General features: G+C 44.4%; 1 protein-coding gene across 1 annotated transcript in view; it reads right to left on the bottom strand.

Annotated features, from left to right (window-relative positions):
• GRIN2B (glutamate ionotropic receptor NMDA type subunit 2B) overlaps positions 1-21,112 on the bottom strand; it is a 171,370-nt gene that overhangs the window by 60,865 nt on the left and 89,393 nt on the right. Inside the window, exon 3 of the mRNA XM_013947295.2 lies at positions 16,810-16,924. Coding sequence (XP_013802749.1) covers positions 16,810-16,924 — 115 coding nt within the window. The remainder of the gene's footprint in view (positions 1-16,809; positions 16,925-21,112) is intronic.

The following is a 21,112-nucleotide window of genomic DNA, read 5'->3' as shown; positions in this document are numbered from 1 at the left end:
GCTGCTTGAACCCCAAAAAGAGGGGATTTGGGTCAGGAAGTGCAGTAGCAATTTTGCAGCATCAGTATAACTCAGAGTAGTCTGGGTTGCAGCAGTAGAGCTAATTCTTGAGTAAAGAATCGGAAGAGGGAGCGGGTGCAGGGCAGAGGGAAAAAGGCACAGGCTTTGAATGACACTCCCTGGAGGGTGGTGTTTAGGTGGCACATGAAAGAATCTTTTCAAACACAGAGCACCTCTTTTCTGCTTTAATTTTTAGAACCCATCTGGCAAAGTTGAGATGCTGTATAGATGTTTTTCATTAATTTTTATACCCTGCTCCAACCATTTCTGGTGTTCTTCCTGCCACCGTGCTCCTGCTCACCATACCAATCATAAGCCCTCATTGGGAAAGAGGTTGCAGCTTCAGATTTGTCCAGGACCTTGAACTTGAACTGCTGTTCCTCCCTAGCTGTTTCCTCAGAAATCAAGGTTCAGTTATTCCCATCAGTGTCTGCACAGCTTTGCGTTTAGCATTGCAGAAGCTTCTGGAGCAGGGAGAGATGGTAATTTCCTCTGAAGGAGGTGCACTGGCTAAGAGTACATTCTTTTTTTAATACTAGAATCATCTGATTCATGTTTCTGGCTTCCTGAAACACACAGAAATACCATTTGAATATAAATAAGAGGAGGCCCCTGACATTATTTCTCCTTTCACTGAAAATTTCAAAATATTACCCAAAAATCTGAGGGAAAAAAAATCAATTTGTACTGGTTTGTAGGAACAAAAGCCTCTAGAATGTCTCTTTTCAAATTTCCTAACCTCCTCACAACAATTGGAATGTTTCAAGAAAATCAGGTACCTCATATGAAAATTTTATTTTAACTGAAACACTAGTCACTAGTCTTAGCCAGTGCTTGTTCCAGGATAACAGTCACACTTTCATAACATGAATCGCTTCATTGTATCCCCGTTGGTGTATCTCTCTAAATGAAGCGCTACTAAGAACTTGCTTACAGGGGACAATTTACCAGCAGAAGCTGTACCAACTGTTGAGTCCTCAGCTTGAAGTCTCTTGCTGACCTTCTATTATCCTTTTAGGAAACCTCCATTGCCTTTTACTTCACCTCTGCACAGCTGTAATTGTCTTGGAGACAGCAACTGGGACAGGACACAGCTGATAACTAATGCCCCCAAAACTCTTGCACAGCGCTCCCTGTTGTATTAGGCATAAATGGCAGGGTTTTGGTTGCAGGTAGCTGCAGGGTGCCTTGTGTGGGAGAAGGCCATGAACTGGCCTGTGCAGGTTACAGCCAGGTCCAGCCAGCTTCAAAACGGATAAAAACAATCCACCATACCAAAATTGCAACTGGTCAGAGGAGCACATCACACTGCTGCTCAAACATATCTAAGAAAGGATGGTAGCTGCTGGGGAGGAGATGCAGGAGCGGACGTGTGAGGGCACACATGAGGACACATGACAGGAAAAATGTGTGGAGACCTGAAAAAGAGACACAGGAGGACATGAGAAGGGGGCATAGGAGGCACGTGCTGAGGGATTGCCGCCTGTGAGGAACCCATGCCAGCACAGGGACATCCTCGAGGGACTTACACTGGAGCAGGGACAACTCTGAGGGACTGCAGCACATGGGGGACCCACACCAGGGCAGGGAGGAAAGACATTTCCCTAAGTGTTCATTCAGTTGTTTATGTCTTCTTAGTTTCTCAATATCTGAATCAGTAATTAAAAGTTTATGTCAACTGACAATTAATTACATGAAGTGAAATTCTCCAAGTTGAGACAGTTTTGCCTGCAACACCCATTCTGCCCTCTGTGGTTCTCCATATGGCACTTCACAGCCCAGTTCATCAGCTGATCTCTGAGGGTTTCTCTCAGACTGTTCTGACCTCTGCAAGGTTTCTCCTACTTGGCCTTCAATCCTCTTTCCAAGGCACCCCTCCAGTGCCCTCTCTGCACAGCCCATAGGGAATGTGCTCACCTCATAGGGCAGAGCCATGGCAGCAGACAGGCCATCACGGCAGCTGGCTCTGCACTACTAGCAAGAGTCTTGGCTTCAGACACACACAGCATATGCAGGACCTTTGGGCTGCAGTGCCAACAGAGGGACAGCACCTCTGAAGCAGAGAGGAAACCTTGGAGTGATTCAGATTTGTCCTCACCTGAGTCTGCTGAAGTTAATTTCTGCAGGCTCCCTCTTTAGTCAGTCTTTTAGATCCCCTTTAGAGCAGGGGTCTGACTTAGCCCCTCCACTGGAGAAGCCAGTCTCACCACTGATTACAGGTCCAACCTTATGAGCATCCCCTCCCTTTCCCCTGTGGTCCCAAGCTCTGAGCCTGCTCAGCAGAAGTGGGGCCAACCAGCACCCCCGCTGTCAGTGAGGCTTTGTGCTAAGCAAGGGCCTATGCACAAGATAACTTGGCACCCTGCTGAAGTTTCCTTTTGTCCCAGTGCAACCCAGCAGGTCAACTGGTCCTTCCCCATCATCTCAGGTAGGCTGTATCTTCAATGAGGGAGCTGCAGAAGCCCTCCACTGAGCTCCTTCCATCCTCTGAGACCAGGGTCAGAGGACTCATCTTCCTCAGCTTCCCTCATCACTGGTCACATCCTTCTCCTCCCACACCCAATGCACAATAAAAGCAGATGACCCCCATTCGATAAGTCTTGCTTTCTGAGGAAGGACTGCCAGACACCTATTCCTCCATTCACGGGTCTTTTCATTTCAGATCCTAACCAAAATCATGGGGGACTTATTTCTCCCTTACCTACCCCTCTTCATGCCCTTTGTCTGAATTATTTAGCTTTCTGAAGCATTAGTCAATAAACTGTATCGGAAACACATGACAGAAAAAATTAAATTGTATTGTTAGGTACCTATAAATACCTCAAGTCATTTTTTCAAAGTGCAGCAATTTCAAATCTCTCCCAATACTCTATTTTGAAGCCAGATGTTGACCATGTCAGCTGTGTGCTAAGAATGCATTTTCATGAATTGCTTTTCTTGAAGTTCGCAATGTGATGGTGGTGGCGGAGGGGGAAGTTCCTGGAAAATTCCACCCGCACAAGCACAGGGTGGAGAGCGCAGAGCCCAGCCATGCTCATCAGAGCACTGAAGGGCTTCTCAGCCCTCTCACAGTTTCACAGCACAAATTGAAGCCCTATTTCAAGCAGAAGTTGAGGGAAATTTCTTCTACACTCCCACTCATAGGAGGGCAGACAGTGTGGATGGGGGAAGAGCATATCTGGGAAAGGGAAGATTTCCCCTGGTGGTGGTGTGCTGCTAGCCCTACCGAGCAATGCACAAACAGAAATGGAACAACGAAAATAAAAAATGCAGATGTCTCTCCAGTCAGCTCCTCTCCACCACCCTCACATTTGGTCTGTCCAGTCCCCTGTTCAACAATCCCAGTAACCAGGCTCTCACAGTGTTCCTCAGACAACTCTTTTTCATCTTCTAAGAGAGTCCAATGATACCTGATATTCAGTCTAAATGCGCTTTTCTTTATTTTGTGCTGTCCCATTACTCTTTAATTACGCTCACTTGGATTGTCCTGAAGAAGTCCTTCCTTTCCTTTATAGATTATACCCTTCAAACACTTGCATAAAATTACCATATTCCCTATCTAGCAAAAATATTAACTTGGGAAAATCTATCCTCAGCAACCAGGCTGGGTTGCTGGAAGGGTCCAGGAAGACATAGGGTACCCAGAGAAAGTGGTTTTTAACTAAAGTTCAAGTAACACTGCACAGTAAACCCTGGGAATACTTCAGAGTGGTTATCTGAGACAGGGGACTCCTTAATGGAGAGAGTCCTTAGTGCAGATTTCACTAGATTGTACTCTTTTAACCTTTATTTGTAAGACAGTGTCTCCATTAGTCCCAGGCTGGAGCAAGGTGTCTAGGCAATGAACAGGAAAATATACACACACAGGATTTATTCTGGGACTAAACACAGGAGACGGCACAGATGAGAACAACTGTTCAAATACAGACACAGAGCCCACTACAGGTCTGTTCCTCAGTTGTCTAGAAAGTTGAGATCTCAAACAGCAACCATCTACACAAAAAAGGACATGATGTTGAGCTTTAGGAACCTACAAATACATGCTGATCTATGGACAGAAGCTCAAGGAAAACAGCTGTCCACAGGTAACCCTTGTCAGAGGCAGAGAAGCTACAAAAACGAGATGCTGCCATAATCCCAGCAGTCTTTACAAAGCAAACATAATTAAATGCAGCGATACGAAGAACTCTGGCCTCAGTGAAAATGAGCACACATCTAAGAAGGAAAGCAAATAACTCCCACTTCTAAGAAAGAACAAAAAAAAATGGCCTGAAAGAAGTGACCTGAACCATCCTAATAAGAGATCAGAATCTGTAAAACGCCCCAGATTATGCTCAGAGCAAACAGTGAAAGAGCTGATTTCAGACAGCAGACTGCAACTGGGCTTTTTCTATTACTCCCCATTCTCCCACCCTGAACTGGGAGACTGTCATATGACACTGCTTAGACTGGAAAGCTTCAAGCACATCTCCAATGCGCCCGAGATATACCAGTGATTTAGCAGCAAACACTGTTCCCTCTGAATAACCACAGGGGAAATACCAAGGTAGATTTACTGGGAGGGTAAAAGGATCTGCAGCCCCTATTAGCACTGCCTGCAGCAATGTGTGCCCCATGTTAAGCAGGGGGGGAAGGAAGCAGTCCCACTACACACTTCTCCCTTCCTCCTAAGTACTCCCTTGTCTGCTACAGCACTGACCAAGATGGTGTTCTGTTTAAGCTGCACAAAAAAATTTTTTTTCAAAGCAATGACTGAACGATACAGAACAAAAAAAATAAAGGTATTGGTCAATCTAAACCTGGGTTTGTTTGCTTTTTTGAATTTTTCACTAATCAAAATGTTCTATTCAACACGCAAAAAAAGATCTTGTTATCAGTCACTATTAATAAAACTGATGGAAATTTGGATCCAGACAAGCATCTGCAAAGACACTTAAAGCAGTCAATGGCAAAGAAATAGCATCTTTCAAAAAAATCACAGTCCAAATGTTAGACCTCTCTCCTGAGAGGTGAGAGAGACCTCAGTTTTCAACCTGTGTCCTGAATCAGGAGAGGGGATTTGAATGCAGGTCTTCCTTAACCTAGAAGTGTATCCTCAGTTTTGGCTAACGAGGCTCTGAAGTGTGAGGGTAGATACTACCATTTCCTCCTCCACTTCAGCTCTACGAATGGTAGCTAAATACTTCTGTGAGTCTACATGAAAACACTGAAATGTCAAATTTCGCTATTAGCAGTAAAACTTCCAAAATAAATCCTTCGTATCTGACCAAAATTAATATTTTCATTGATCCAAAACTGTGTTTTTTCAGAGAATCATTTGTTCCTCCCACTATGTTTCTAAAGCTCAAGCATCAACTTCTGGAAAGAGAAGGACAAAGGCTTTTTCACTCCTGGTCTTTAATGATCCATGTCGCTTTCCCCCAAAATAGACTTTGGGGACAAAACTGGCCAGAGTCCATTTACAAATTCCTCCTCTCCTTCAAGCCAAGGCTCCTCTTTCTTATCCTAGACTGACTGCTATGCAGTGCTGTTTTGCATGATTAAAGAGCCAAAACCCATTCTACCTCACAAGTGGCTGAATGTTACTCACAGTGAAATGTTGCCTGTATGGTAATTTTGTAAAGTACTTAGGCTCCTTCTTGAAGAAAGGAACAATAGAAATGTAAGTCATTATCATGTACAGTCACTGAGGAAATAAACCTAAGGGAAAAAAGTACCAGAAACTGTCACACAAAATACAGACCAAATCAAAAGCTAAACAGGAACAAGAAAAAGACTGTCAAACAATCTTCCAGACTTGGTATGGCAAAAGACATTGCAGAATACAACTAGCCTGGCAGAAGGAAATTAAATAGGCCTGGCAAAGTCCTGACTCAGCATAAGACAGCATAACCCCCCAGCACATTTTAGATATAAACCCAGGTCAGAACATGCCAGACCCCTTCACAAGGAAGAGAGGCCAAAAAAATAGTGACAGCAACTCAGACACCACTGGAAGGCAACGAAAGAGTGAGTACTGGGATCTAATGTTACCAAAGGCAGTCTGAAAAAATTACAGACTCAAGGAAACAGTTCAAGCAGAGGGAAAACAAACGACAATGAACATATTGTATGCTCAAATCGATGACACTAAACACATGCCAGAGTTCATGAGCAGCATGAGTAACTCAAGCACATAGTAGCTTCAGTGATAACTATGGTTTTAACACGGAGATACCTTTGGAGAGCAGCAGAGAAGTTAACACATAACAGTCCACCAGAGAAAATACCATCCCAATCAAGTAAAAATACTGCCAAGACACAGGGTAACATGAAGCCAGGCTAACTAAGCACAACCAGGACTCAAACCCAGAGCAAGGAGCATGTGAGAGCTGAGCACAGAAACAGCAGCCAGAACCAACACCAAAGGAGAGAAATCAAGCCAAAGACACAATGAACAAGCTACTCCTTACTGAATAAAAGTCTAAACATTCATATGAAGAAAATTTCATTTCAAATGCATCCAGAAGCAAACCTGGCCAACAGACTTCTACTCCAGAAAAAACAAACTGCAGGCAGCAAAGCCCTAGCGAAAAATGGGGGAGGGAAGAAGGAAGATAAAGAAAAACAAAAACAAAAGAAAAAGGGAAAAGAAAGAAAAAGAAAAAAAAAGAAAAAAAAAGAAAAAAAGTTGGAACCCTTTGAATATGCAATGGAGGACACAGCACCCCTTCTCTCAAGTCCAGTGTAAAGAAAACAAAACCCTCCTGTTAATAATATTCATCAAATGTAAAAACAGAAAAAGCAAAGGATTCACAGGTCAAGCAAAGATGTCAACATGAGACACGTTCTCAAGCAAATGCAACTGAACAGATGAAAACTCACCCTTAGGCACGAGGGGCACTTTCATTCTCTGCGAGTCTCCTTAAGCAGAAGCTACACTAGCGCTTTCTCCAGACTCAGCTTGGTTGCTTGCTTCCTCTCTGCCCTCATCTTTTTATGAATGTCAGATCTTAAAGCCCCCTAAGTTCTTGTGCTTTTCTCAACTTTTTTTTTTTTTTGCATATTGTGATCACCAAAAGCAATAGGAAATAACTTGGGCAACTTATTTGCTTTCTGGCTGCTATCGGCCCCCTCCCATGATTTCTAGTATGTGGCTGGGGACAAAGCAGAGGAAGCTGAAGTGTATTGTGCTGTGTATCAATCTCAGTGTTGTAGCTTTAGGGCACATAACCTGCTGGTGTCATTCCTGGGTGGAGCAGAGCTGGGCCAATTACTGTTGTGCTGACAAATACTCGGCTCACCGATAAATGGAGCTTTTCAGAGAAATCAATCTTATGTTCAGATTGATATTAGGGAATAGTTTTGGCCTAAAGAGAGTGGAATAGAGGAGAGGGGATTTTTAAAATGTCAGCATATTTCACTTAGACTTTTCACAATGAAATGCTTTGCTTAAAAATGCCAGTGCACAAAATGAATGCTTTAGAAATTTTCATTTCCATATGACACTTTTCTGTTAAAACTGACCAACATTAAAAAAGGGTTTTAATATATTTAGATAACCTGAAAATAAAATGAAACATTTCATTTTGGGGTCAAAAAATATTTTGACACAAAAAGAAATATTAATGTTTTCACTCATTTCATCAAAAAATACAAAACAACAGCTATGTTTCTCTGTTTCAGTTCTAATTAAGTCAATCTTCCTTACAAGTTTGTTGAGAATGTCATGGACTGATCAAGGATCATGGTATGGATCATTAATACTGTGTTGCAAGAGGAATATTCAATTAATGCACCTGTGCATGAAAACTCATCTTCCCATGGGAGCTCACCTATTCCCTGAATTAGGATATGGTATTATTGTCAACATCCTGGGATCGTGCATTTCCATGGTCACTGAAATCTGCCTGGGACTTCACGGACACAGGTGTCACTGAAATCAGGAGAAAAACTCCTTAACACCAATGTAGCATTAAGAAGCAGGCATTCTCTTTGTTACGGCGCCGGGTGCACAGGGGATAGCTCCACCCAATGTGCACACCGTGTGTCGCATCTTCTAAAGTTTATATTGCTCTATCACATACATATGCATTAAATTTCCAAGAATGATTATACATATTCATTCTATTTCCTAGAACTAATTACTACATTTACATAATCATTACACATGCAGTCTGAGTCTCTGGGGGTCTTCTGTGGGGGTCTCTGGTGGTCCCTAGTGGTGTCAGAAGAGGTGTCACTAAGTGTCTTGCCATGAACTTTGCTCTACTTTTCCATACATGGTCTCAACTTGGCTTGCTTCCTTGTTTGAGAAAAGCTGTCTTGGTCCTAATCTTGGCTCCAACTGTCTTCTACTGGTTTATCTGTACTTTCTCAGGATGTATCAGTCCCAGCTGCACCTGTGTCCTTGGGTATGTTTGTCTGAGACTCCTGTTGAGACTCCTTCCTGTCCGAGCTGGTAACAGTTCCCCCATTCCCCCCCCTTTTAGACTCTTTCTTGTCTGGGGCCTTTTGGTAACACAGGTACACAGGACCATCTCACACACCACTAAGACCTCCAGGCCAGTGGAAAGCAGGAGTGTTTTGGACTAGAAGCAGTGTGGCTTTGGCAGTAGCATGTCAGCCCTGTGCAGAGAGGAGTTGCTGCACTGCAAGCTATAGCCTTACCTTAGGTATTTTTGGCTCTCTGTAAAATTGGGACTATTGCCTCAGACATTAAGAAGTATAGAAACTTTCCAGCAGCACTGAGTATTTTGAATTGTTGCACCTTCTCAGCAGCAGCTCTCAAAACACTCAAAAGCACCTTTATTGCTTTTTTCTATCAGCCCTTCACACTCTTGATGAAGCCCCCATAGGCCTGCACAAAGCTGCTTCAATTTCTCCTTATAACTCTCCGCTGCTTATCAAACCCTTCACAAGTTAGGCAGTTGGTGTGTAGAGCCTGCTGCCTACCATGCTGACTAATGTTGTCTGATTGTTCCCTTGTACTCCCCCGTTGGTCCATCTGTACCCATCTGCTGCCTTTTGTCTTCTAATTACAGTGTAATGGCTTTGGGGTAGGAGCCACCTTTTCTGGTTAGCATTTACACAGCTCCCCGCAGAGCGGAGTCCCAGTTCCAAAACCGGGTGCTAGGCACTGCAACAACGATACAAGAGGTAACAGCGTAGCTGTGCACAACTGTCACGGGAGAACACTGACCTCCCATGCCATGTGGCACAGGCAAGTTGGCTGAAAAAAAGCTCCAGATTAGAGTTTGCATCCAGAACACATCAAAGGCAAAACAACAAACAACAAAGGCTTATTCTGAGGCTGGACAGTGTTACTGCATAAGTAGACTTGGCACAGTCCTCAGCATTGGCATGTCCAAGGAGTCAGGTTGGCAATCCCAATCAAGGTCAGATAGCTACAATCACCGCAATCAGCTACACCAATCCAGAAGTGGTAGAAGGCATTTGAACTATGGACTCTGCTTAATAAAGATCTTCAGATTTTCCAATATCTGATTTACATTAGAGGACAAGGTCTCTCCAAGAAGCTGTCATTGTTTCAATGTAAGAATTCCCTCTGGTAGCCAAGGAATAGAGCCTAGTGAAAAAGAGCCAGAATATTTTTCTGCAGGCTCATGAAATATACTCCAAAATTCAAGCAAAGTCAAGAACCCCTTCAGCAAGAGGCAAAGAGAGCAAACAGCTTACTCTGACATAATATACAGTGGTTATGAGGAGACACCCAGCTAGTGTCCTCTTTGGTCAAAGAGATGGACTGGCTCATTACTGCAGGGTGCAGAGATCTAATCTAATGGTCCGATAGGATCAGTCAGCAAAGATACCATTCGATCAGAATGTCCACAAGATTTACATAGGAGGCTTTTCAGAAGAAAATTGTTCCATTTATCACCTGATAAGGAAAGCTTTGTGCTGCACTTGCGGCTGCCCTCCTCCTTAGGAGTCAGTGCAAGATAAACATGGCCATAATTAGGCATAAATCCAAACAGTTACATCCTGGGCAACTGTAAGAAGCTAGACCAAATCCTGAGACTGGGGGCAGTACAGGCGCACAAATAAAGCCATCTGATTGTCTGATTGAATCAGGGTCATCAACAGAGCCATCAGAAGTGACCTAGATCAGGTATCTAAGGGACACTCACTTGGGAGTGGGATATCCATAAAATACGTATCCCTTGATGTAGCTCTGTTGTCTAATAATAAGCTAGGAATTGAGCAAATCACCATCTCTTAGAGAAACATCTAGAAAGGGCACCCTACAAATATGAGGCAAAATAAATATACAGGCTCTCATTCTAATTTCAGCTATATGCTCTTAAATCCAGAGTAGTCCATCGGCAAAGTTACATCTTTCTAAAAACTGGTTCTATGGGAACCGAAACAGTCACTAAATCTGTAGGTTTAAACAAATTCCTATGCCATTTCTCCTCAGGGACAATGAGTCATAAATCCCCATGTACACAGGGAAATTAGCAAAACAAGAGTGACTGGCTAAAACAATCCAATCTTGTCTCACCAAAAAAGGAGTTGGTGGGATAAAAAAATATTTCCTCCATGAAGTCCCTGGATATGCTGTCAAGATGCCAAAACTCTGCACACAGAGCAAAACCTGACCAAAGGAAATAAATTCCACTCCAGGGAGGCAAACGTGCCTGTGGATGCATGTGTAAGTGATCAGAAAGGCTTGCTCAGGTAGGCACCAGACAGTACAAGGAAGAAACTGCCTCAAACGATCTAGTCATCTTTCCAAAGGCAGGGGAGGGCCTTCAGAGAAGATAATTCAATCTGTGCAGTTGTATGTTTCACCTCACAACCCTATATTCTTGTTCCTCTCTTATTTTTAAACAGCCTTCTTCAGAAAATGAAGTAAATAAATAAATCTAAATCCTTCCTGCTGCTAGAGAACATAAAGGCAACATGATGCATATTGGTTCTTCATGAAGGTGCCAGTGCTATACAGATCCTTACTAAAAGCCAAGAATACTGATCAGATTTTCAGTCTTCTTCTCCCCCTCCCCATTATTTCTGCCACTGGGACACTGAAGCACACATGGAAATGTCAGTGACTGCTTCTTATAATGCACAGAAAGACTTAGAAGCGGGCCTATATGTCTTCTTCCTCAACAGAGAGGCTACTACTCCCTTTGAGCTTAAGACCCACAAAGAGATGCTCCTAAACAGCACTGGCTGGAGGCAGCACTGGCTTATGGTCCTGTAGAAGTAGATGGTGCTTAGTTCCTTACCACTCCGAAGGCTGCATCACTAGCAAAAGCTATGGCCTCTTTAGAGTCTCTTTGGTGTTCATTAGCCCTATGAAGCTGCAGACTGCAGGAGGTGACAAGTGCCTCCATAATGACTTTTGTTTGCTGTCCTCCACAACAAGACTTCATGCATCAACTGCCCTCTCACATAAAAAGTGTATGAACAGAGGATGCTCACAGAAATGATGTCCTCACTGGACCAGAGATGAAGTTTTTGCTGATCAGCCTGTACATGACCTAGTTTTTCTTTCCTATCAAATAAGTGTGCTCTTGTGAAACACTTTTCAGGTTCATCTTGTTCATCTAATCACAGAAATGTTGCCTGGCAGAGACCACAAGAGATCACTTACTGCATCCTCCTGCTCTGAGGCTGGACAGGATAGAGTTAAACCCAGCACTGTTGGATATTTTTCTAAACATCCTCCAGCAAATGAGCTTCACCAGCATTCATAGCCTGTCTGTACCCATGTCTCACCTTGCTAACAATTAGACAACTCCCTGCATATCTAACTGAAATCTTGCTGCTTGAAATTAGGCAAGATTTCTTCTTCCTTCCCACTGTGGACATGGAGAGCAACTGACCATAGTGCCCCCTTTTAACAATGATTTATGTGTCCAAAGACTTATCTTGTTCCCCTTCCTCTTCTTCTAGATAGAACAAACCTTATTTTTTCATTTTTCTTTTCTAAATCCTTCTTTCCTTTCTGTAGTCCTAAGCAGGGAATGGGGTCACACAAGCTTGCTAATTCTGAAACTCACTTTACGTTCACTATTATCCAGGCCGAACACACCTCTGGAAAGCCCATGCAGCAGGTAGTAGTGGGACCATTTTTCATCCTATTGCAAAGTTAGGACGTACTGGAAGTTTGCAGTCACTAAGACTGCTGTCAGTATGTCACAGCAAATGGCCCCATTCTCAGGGAGCACTAAAATGTGCAGTGGTGTAGGAGACTAAGAGCAGCTTGTCCATGAATTTCTAACCATGGCCACACCACTGGCTAGACGAAGCAGAGTGAATGCTACTAATTGATTTTCAAGAGTTCAAAAGTCAGACGCTGAAAATTACAGGAGTGGCAACAGACAAATATTTTATCTGCTGGTTACTCTGGTTTGGGTGGGGTGGGGGGGTTGAGAGGGGCAAAGAGTTAGCACACACAACAGGAAAAACAAAGCTTTCGGCATAAGTCCCCATCTGCCCCCTCTAAGATGGCTTGTAATGGCATCATGACCAAATCGATCAGCCCAGGCTTCGCTCTTCCAGCTGGGAGCAGGAGTTATGAGAGCAAGCAAAGAAAGAGACACTGCAGGGAGCCTGCAAATCAAGGGCTCTTGGTGGGTGGCAGGAGGGTTGCTGTCATCAGGTGCATGGAAAGGTGCCCTAAATCCCCAGTGACACTCCAGAGAAAAGGGGCAGGGAAGCATCAGCAGAAGGGAGAGGCTGGGAACACCCTAGTGATTTAAGTGATACAAAACTTATCATTCTCCTTCATAATGACTGTAGGGGGTGGAAATAGAGTTACACGTGGAAATTAAAGTAGAGGAAGAATCTCAAAGAAGGCCTCAGAGATAGTGAGGTCTGTATCAAACCAAAACTTGCAAGAGGAAAAGGAGGCAGCAGACAGGAGGACCTGAGAGCTAATGGGACATGACTGCTGTGCCCTGCCTCAGCAGAGAAGGTGATAGTGAGAGATGGAGAGCAGCAAGAGCCAGCTCTCACCAGAGGATCACACACCCTTAAATGAGTCCCCATCATATGTGGGATTATAGGACAGCAGAGGAGAAAGGCAATCAGTAAAGTAAAAAGAAAGTCTGGGGAAGAACTCTTCCCACTCAAAACATCATGACCTACAGACACAAAATTTAGTGTAGTACCTAGCCTCTGGCACACCTTGCAAGACCTCTGGTCCCAACTCACCCCTGCGCTGAGGCAGGGCCCTTTATAGGGACGTAAGGGTGGATCTCCTTTATCACCTCTGTCTGTATGCCTGTGCCACTATGATCAGTACAGCAGAGGCAGCTAGACACCCAAAAACACCCCTAGGTGGGTCTGGCCAGTGAAGTAAGAGCTCTACTAACCAGCTAATTAGAAGGCGGTGTGGGAAGGCATGTGGCCTTCTGCATTTAAAGAATGATCATACAGAGAAATGAATGAAATGCAGAATGTTTGCTTATCACAAGAGGAATCATTACTCGTGGCTACAATAGCAGAGGAGCTCAGGATGCAGCTCTGTTCCAAAAAATGGTTGCTATACTTGCTTTTTTTGTGGTTGCCAGACCTATGAGTCTTCAGTCTGTTTGAAGGGCACAGGAGATTTATCATTATCAGGGTCTGGGGACAGCTGTAGCTCTTCTGGAAAAAGAATTCCTGTTCTGAAATAACTGGTGAGCTTTTGAAGATATTTCTTCTGGAACTGGGATGAAAAATCAAAATCTCAAAAAATTTCACAGACTCGGAATGCTGAAACGGTTCAAGCACTGCCTGCATTTTGCTGCTCAGACAGTGGAAGGCTTCACACCTCTTTTAAAATATCTCTCTCTATATATATACCTCATGAGACGTACTCCTCACAGTCTATTTGACATCTTTCAAGAATCAACTGCACCAACCTGTACAGAGCAGCAAACTGTTCACTAAATCCAGAGGAGACTAATAAAAATGATCAGAAGACTAGAAAACATGACCTACCAGGAGAGACTGAACAAATTCTTGTTTAATCTACAGCAGAGATGACTGGGAGACAACATGATAGAAGCCTTCCCCCTTCAAAAGGGAAGATAAAAAAAGGAAAATAAACAATTCTCTGTGTCCACTAGGGAGATGACAAGTAGTAATGGGCTTAAACTCCAGTCAGGGAAATCTAGGTTAGACATTAGAAAAATTTTCTAGGGTAAGAAGAAAGAAGCGATGGAAGAGATTGCCTTGGGATTTCATGGAGTTTCTAGCCTCAGAGGACTTTCAGAACAGGTGAGGCAAACATCTGTCAGGAATAATTTTGGTCTAGTTGATCCCTTCCATGGGCAGAAGGAAGGACTAAATGACCTCCTGATGTTCCTTCCAGGCACAGCATCTATGATTCTCTGATTAGTGTTAAAAGTGTGCAGTGATGAGATTGAGCTATAGTGAATGCACACAAGTGGACCGAATCAGTGTTTCCAATGCAGCCTTTCATCTCCTACTCCTTGTTAATTTAACAAAATAAGTGAGAGTTCAGCTGATTTCACATTGCAAAGAAATGAACTTAAAAATGTCTTTGGATTGTGTGCTAATACAATAAGTCATGGTTTGTATTGTGGCATTGTCAAGGAGCTGCTGCTAAGGGCCAGCACTCCATTTTGCCTGACTCTGTAAAAACATGGAACAAAAAGATGGTCTTTACCACAAAGTGCTCTGTTTCACCCTTATATTTTAATGTTTGCATTTCAGCTGAATGGAGAAGATTAAGAACAAGGCTATGGGGTTCCAGTTATGAAAGGTATTTGTCTATGATCAGAGCATGCTGGGAATGACCTCTGTGTTTTCCAGGAAGAACCTGCCAATACAACATTCAAACAGCTCAGAGTTTGATTGTACTAATATGATCTTCCCACTGAGCAAGACCCACTCTTTAAGGTAAAACATTTGTGTTCAGTGAGGGCTGCAGGCTTTTCATACCTCTAATGAGTTATATAGTTCATCATGGTCTCATTTCAATCCAGCCCCAGCTCATAAGAAATGAAGAGCTATTCTGGCTTAATGGATGCCAAGTGGTCCCCACAGACAGTAAAACTCAGGCAGGTCTCAGTTCCAATTCCCAAGTCTCAAACTCACCAGCACCCCTTCTACTAATAGTTTGGTTCAGCTGATAAACCATAGATATTCTCATGGAGACTGAACAACCCCTCCTACCACTAATGGAAGCCCCCAAGCCCTCACTGAGGGTGAGACAGGATAACGAATGTGAGAAGTTGGGTAAAAACAGGACTGCATTTGACTGAGCCTCCCCAGAACCTGAAATTCATTCCAGAAAGAAATTCCCTACAGCCTACCATGGTAATAATCCCTAGTAGGATCCATGCTGCTACTGCCTCTTTTTCCTATTCTGAAGACAGTTTTCCTCTGTAAGAACAAGTTTAGTGCCAGCTGAGAACAAATCCTCCTGGACTTTGCCTGGTAGACTTCAGTGAGTTTGTATGATGAGCAGAGCTTGACATCAGGTCTTTTCAGTATGAGCCTTGCCTGATCACCCTTGAAGCTGCCTGTAGGATATCCAGCTAGCCTGCCTCCAAACACATCCAAGAGCTGTCCTCACATGCTGATGCCATGCTGTATGTTTCTCATGCTCCCATCCCCCTGGGACCTCTGCTGCCTCTCCCAGTCGTATGTTCTCATCTGGTCTGCACAGTGCCAAGATCACAAGATAGCTGGGTCTTCCTCAAACCCAAGCACAAGCCAAGACCTTTCACCATCTCCCCAAACTCCTGCAATGACTAGGAAAACTTGGTGCCTGAAAGGCACTAATGCAACCTTTCTTCTGCCTCCTCCAAAACCTGCTCCTCCAGGCCTCTTCTGAATGCACTTGTCCTGAGAGCTTTCTATTTCCTACTCATTTCCCCATGAATTTCTTCCTGGCTTTGGCCACACAGGCCACTTGCAAGTCCACAAAGGGGACAAGCGGTCAAGGACAGAAGGTTTTCTGTGACTGGTGAGGCAAGGGGGCACTTTCTAGGCCATACATACGATCACATCCAGGCCGAGCTCTGCCCCATACCTATTGAGTGCTCTGCTGAATTCCCCCATGCTTTTGCTCTGATTTCTCACCCCATCACTTTTTTATCTCTTATTTTCTTAGCCTTCAAAATACCCCCTCTACTCAGCTGATTCAAACCCTTTGGGAATGCTTGTTCTGAGCATGGACCCTTGGCATTTATGTGGGAGGTGCTTTGCACTAACACTGAAATCCACACCATTTCTAAGCTGGTTCTTTGGGTTACATGCAAATTATCCAGAAATATGCAAATTTGAATCTTTGAGCAATTTGATATGATCTCACATACACATCCTACTTAATGCACCAGCCTATTGCAAATGACAGTGGCCAGAGACATCAAGCACAGTTAACACTGGCATATTGCAAAGTGTGGCTGTAGCTCAATCACAGCCATTTAGCACTCAGAATTTCACTGCATCCAAGACATGCAGGGAAATATTTTCCTTCTCTGCTACTGAAACTCCCATCACAGAGAAGGACTCTTCTCTGAAAGGCAGGAAAATTTATGCTCAGAGGTAACAGAACGGGAAGCTGATGAATATTTTATGTATGCTAATGAAAGAATGTAATGATATCCTGCATGGAAAAGACAGCAGCCTGGGCATTGGAGATACCAGTGGCCCAAAATTCAGGGAAGTGCTGGTCAGCCCTTGATAAAAGTAGAGAAGGGTGTGGGACAGAGTATTTCATTGGAGCCTTCCTCCATCCTCCTCCTCCCTGATGCAGTTTGAAAATTACCAAACAGGTCCTACCCTCTCCCACTTCCTCTCCTTGGTCAGAAGGATGATGACCAGCTTGGGATGCATCTGGTATCCGTCCTCACTGAACGACAAATTCCTGCCTTCAAAGGTGACATTAATCAGGTACCTGCAAGAGAGAGAAAAGAGAGAGGAGAATGTTAATGCTTGGGAACCGAACCTGAAACAAGGGCCTGCCTCCCTCTCCTCAGTTTAAGCCAAGACAGTAGGAACACAGTACCAACAATTATTATTCAGCTGGGGACAGCAAAGGAAAATCTAAGAGGAAGGAGGTGGTAGAAGCAGTACAATTGTTCAAGGAATTGGGACAATAAGGCAAATCAGGGCAATTCGCTCTGTTTTGTGACTGGGATAGGGAAGCAATGTCCCACTCTGGCTCTTCCTGAATTCATGAAAGTACACATAAGAATCATGTGTGTATATGTTTGCTTGCAGTCCTTGACTTCCCCTTACCTCAAAGGGCAGAGGGATCCACAGCAATTAGCCATGTAAACATGCTTCACGGCCTATATTTTGCTCACTCTCCAAAGGAGATTTCATATTTCATTTAAGGACAACTATGGCCTACAGGTGCAGAAGCGGAGATGGAGCCCTCCCACACATCCACACTATGATGAGGGAAGCTGCAGAGTAGAGAAAGGGGTGGCACACCTGTGAGAAGCTCCATACCTATTAGAGACAGCATGCCTTACGGGGCCCAAAGCAATTTTCTGAAACATCTTAGGAATAAGGATAGTGGATGTTGAGATAGCCCAGTTAAAGTCCTTTTCCCTAAGGACAGAGTCATGCCTTATATCCAGCAAGATCAAACTAAAGGGTGTTCAGCCCTGAAATTCCCTGCAGCCAATACTAATGATTGTCTTTGTCTGGAAAGGCTCCGTCACTTCTGTGTAAAGCACCCCCCTTTGGGCCATCTCATGTCAGTTGCACAAATGGACTATTAAACAGTCCAGGCTTCAGTCTCATTTATCCTAAGGCCTCCTCACTCAGCTCTGGCAGTGGGGAAGTCCTTTAAGTGGACCAAGATTACAGCTATACCCATTTCAAGGCCTTTCTGTATTGTTAGAGCATGTTGAAGCAGTGTGCTGTAAATGAGAATCAGGTTTATCGCTTTCTTAACTGTCAGAACATCCAGAACAAGATGGTGGGAAAGAGGAGGAAAACAGACTTTTCACAGTTCAGTGGCTTATAAGACATCTCTGTGTCACTCTGACAGTTTCCCCTGTTCATATATTTCACTTCAGTTCACAATCCTGCTGTGTGGAGTCAAATTTGTCTTTATACACCTGCTCTAGCACCAGTAGAATCTCATCACTGTGAGAGAGATGACCAAGTTGTCTGCAGGGCTAGACCCAAGAGTCTGGCCTCCCATGCTTTGCCCAATTCTTTTATAAATTACACAAGCAATATTTCCACTACAGATATGAGAGGCTCTTCCACTTCATTACACCACAACACCAGGAAACATTTCCATGTATCCAACCTCATTTTGTCCTTTCTGAACTTGATTTGAACCTATGTCAAGAATAAAAACAATCCACCTCCAAATTTCTGTCCTTTCAGAGTGTTCACACTTTCCCAGTATTTGCACACAGAGAACTCCCTACTAATTTAAGCAAAGCATTGGTAACAGGCAAACTTCCTTGAACAATAGAAAAAGCAGCTCAAGATTTTAGCTTCTTCCTTTTCCCAAATTCTTTTTTCCTAGCTCCATCAGCTAACCAGAATCATCCACTAATCCCCCCATTACCACATACAATTAGCAGTTACTTCTAAAGGAAGTTCCATATTTGCTCCTTCTTGTGACCTTCAGGGTATGCATTCAGTGTAGGAAACACAGCCTTAAGGGAGCCCAGTGCAAAACACTGCATCAGGCTGATTTTCAAAGGCCAAATATTTGGTATTTTCCAAAATCCCAACCCATTCAGCACCCAAACATTGAGGGAACCCCAAATCATCAATCATTTGGAAAATCTTAGGCACATTAATTGTTTGTAGAGGTGTAAAACACCCCAAGTCAGGTCCACACATGCTCTTTTCCTACCAATTCCTTCCTGGCTGTTTGCATTGTTCTGGTTCTGCAGAATACCAGGTAAAAAATGTAGTGGGGTACATGTAGCCGATCAGGCCCATGTACAGCCTCATCGCTCTGCTCTGGTGGTGGGGAAGACCTTTAAGTGGACTGAGATTACAGCTATACCCACTTCATGACCTCTCTGTACTGGCCACCAGAAAAAAGAAAAGGCAAGACTTCAAGAAGATGAGAATGCCATTAGTCTGATGGTAGATGCAGCTTTATATGTCAATATTCAGAAAGCAGTGCCAACATCTAATTAAATAAACAGCAATATTAGACAGTTCTCAGCCCTCTTCCCCCTCCTATCCAAGGATGATGCCACTGTGGGAATCTCCCTTGTACAGGCAGACAAGGAGAGTTCATAGAAATCAGCAAGAGATATAACACAAGAGGGTGTATTACGAGGAAGATTAGAAACACTAATAATAATCAAGGAGAGATCATCAGTGACTTGATCCTTGGAGCTACCTTGAGATTTACACTTAAAGCAGCACTAAAATCCCTCACCTCACACCTTAATGACTGAAATTAGCCTCCAAATTTGGCACAATAACTCTTCAGAGGATTTTCGTTCTAACCCATTAGCAAGATGTTTACCAAAGTTCGCAAGAGGAGTAGAGAAAAGCACCTCCTGTTTGCGCTGCTTTCCTCGTGTTCCCACAGCTTGCCCGAGCCAGTCACCTACATTGGGATGGAGGACATGAGTGAGACCTGAGGAGCTGCTGGACTTCATCTGATCTCCCTCTCTGACTCATCCTGGAGATCCCAAGGAGGTAGGCTGGGCAGCAGAAGGATCTGGGGTGGATGCTGGGGGAAAGATGGGCCTCTAAGGACACGGTGGGGGGACACGTAAACAAGGAATCAGCATGGTCATGATAGATTTTAACAATTCTAGCAGGGATGTGAGAGGGATCAGGGCAGGACGGAGGCAGGCTGTGACGTGGGGAAGCCTGCACGTCAAAGTGTCAGGACTTGAAGGACTCTCTGGCAGGCTCAGTCAGCAATGTGCTGTGGGTGTCTCTGCACTTCATCACTAACACAGCAAAGGCCATCTCCTTCAGCAGCAGCACTGACTGGGTACACCAGCATACAGAATCACAGAATCACAGAATCACAGAATCACAGAATCACAGAATGGTTGAGGTTGGAAGGGACCTCTGGACATCATCTAAGTCCAACCGCCCTGATCAAGTAGGGTCATCTAGAGCACGTTGCACAGGATCGCGTCCAGGCGGGTTTTGAATATCTCCAGAGAAGGAGACTCCACCACCTCTCTGGGCAACCTGTTCCAGTGCTCTGTCACCCTCACAGTGAAAAAGTTTTTCCTCATGTTCAGATGGAAGTGTCTGTGTTTCAGTTTGTGCCCATTGCCTCGCGTCCTGTCACTGGGCACCACTGAAAAGAGTCTGGTCCCATCCTCTCGACACCCTCCCTTCAGATACTTGTACACATTGATAAGATCTCCTCTCAGCCTTCTCTTCTCCAAGCTAAACAGGCCCAGCTCTCAGTCTTTCCTTATAAGAGAGATGCTCCAGTCCCCTCATCATCTTTGTAGCCCTTCGCTGGACTTGCTCCAGTAGTGCCACATCCCTCTTGTACTGGGGAACCCAGAACTGGACGCAGTACTCCAGATGTGGCCTCACCAGGACTGAGTAGAGGGGGAGAATCACCTCCCTCGACCTGCTGGCAACACCCTTCCTGATGCACCCCAGGATACCATTGGCCTTCTTGGCCACAAGGGCACACTGCTGCCTCATGGTTAACTTGGTGTCCACCAGCACTCCCAGGTCCTTCTCCGCAGAGCTGCTTTCCAGCAGGTCAACCCCCAACCTCTACTGGCGCAGGGGGTTATTCCTCCCCAGGTGCAGGACCCTGCACTTGCCCTTGTTGAACTTCATGAGGTTCCTCTCTGCCCACCTCTCCAGCCTGTCCAGGTCTCTCTGAATGGCAGCACAGCCCTCTGGCGTATCAGCCACTCCTCCCAGTTTGGTATCGTCGGCAAACTTGCTGAGGGTGCACTCTGTCCCTTCATCCAGGTCATTGATGAAGAAGTTGAACAAGACTGGACCCAGTACTGACCCCTGGGGGACACCGCTAGCTACAGGCCTCCAGCTAGACTCTGTGCCGCTGATCACAACTCTCTGAGCTCTGCCATTCAGCCGGTTCTCAATCCACCTCACTGACCACTCATCTAAACCACACTTCCTGAGCTTGCCTATG

The sequence above is a fragment of the Apteryx mantelli genome, chromosome 1 (genome assembly GCF_036417845.1).
Source record: "Apteryx mantelli isolate bAptMan1 chromosome 1, bAptMan1.hap1, whole genome shotgun sequence".
Lineage (NCBI taxonomy): Eukaryota > Metazoa > Chordata > Aves > Apterygiformes > Apterygidae > Apteryx > Apteryx mantelli.
Note: the sequence above shows the minus strand (reverse complement) of the source record. Positions and strands in the feature narration are given on the sequence as shown.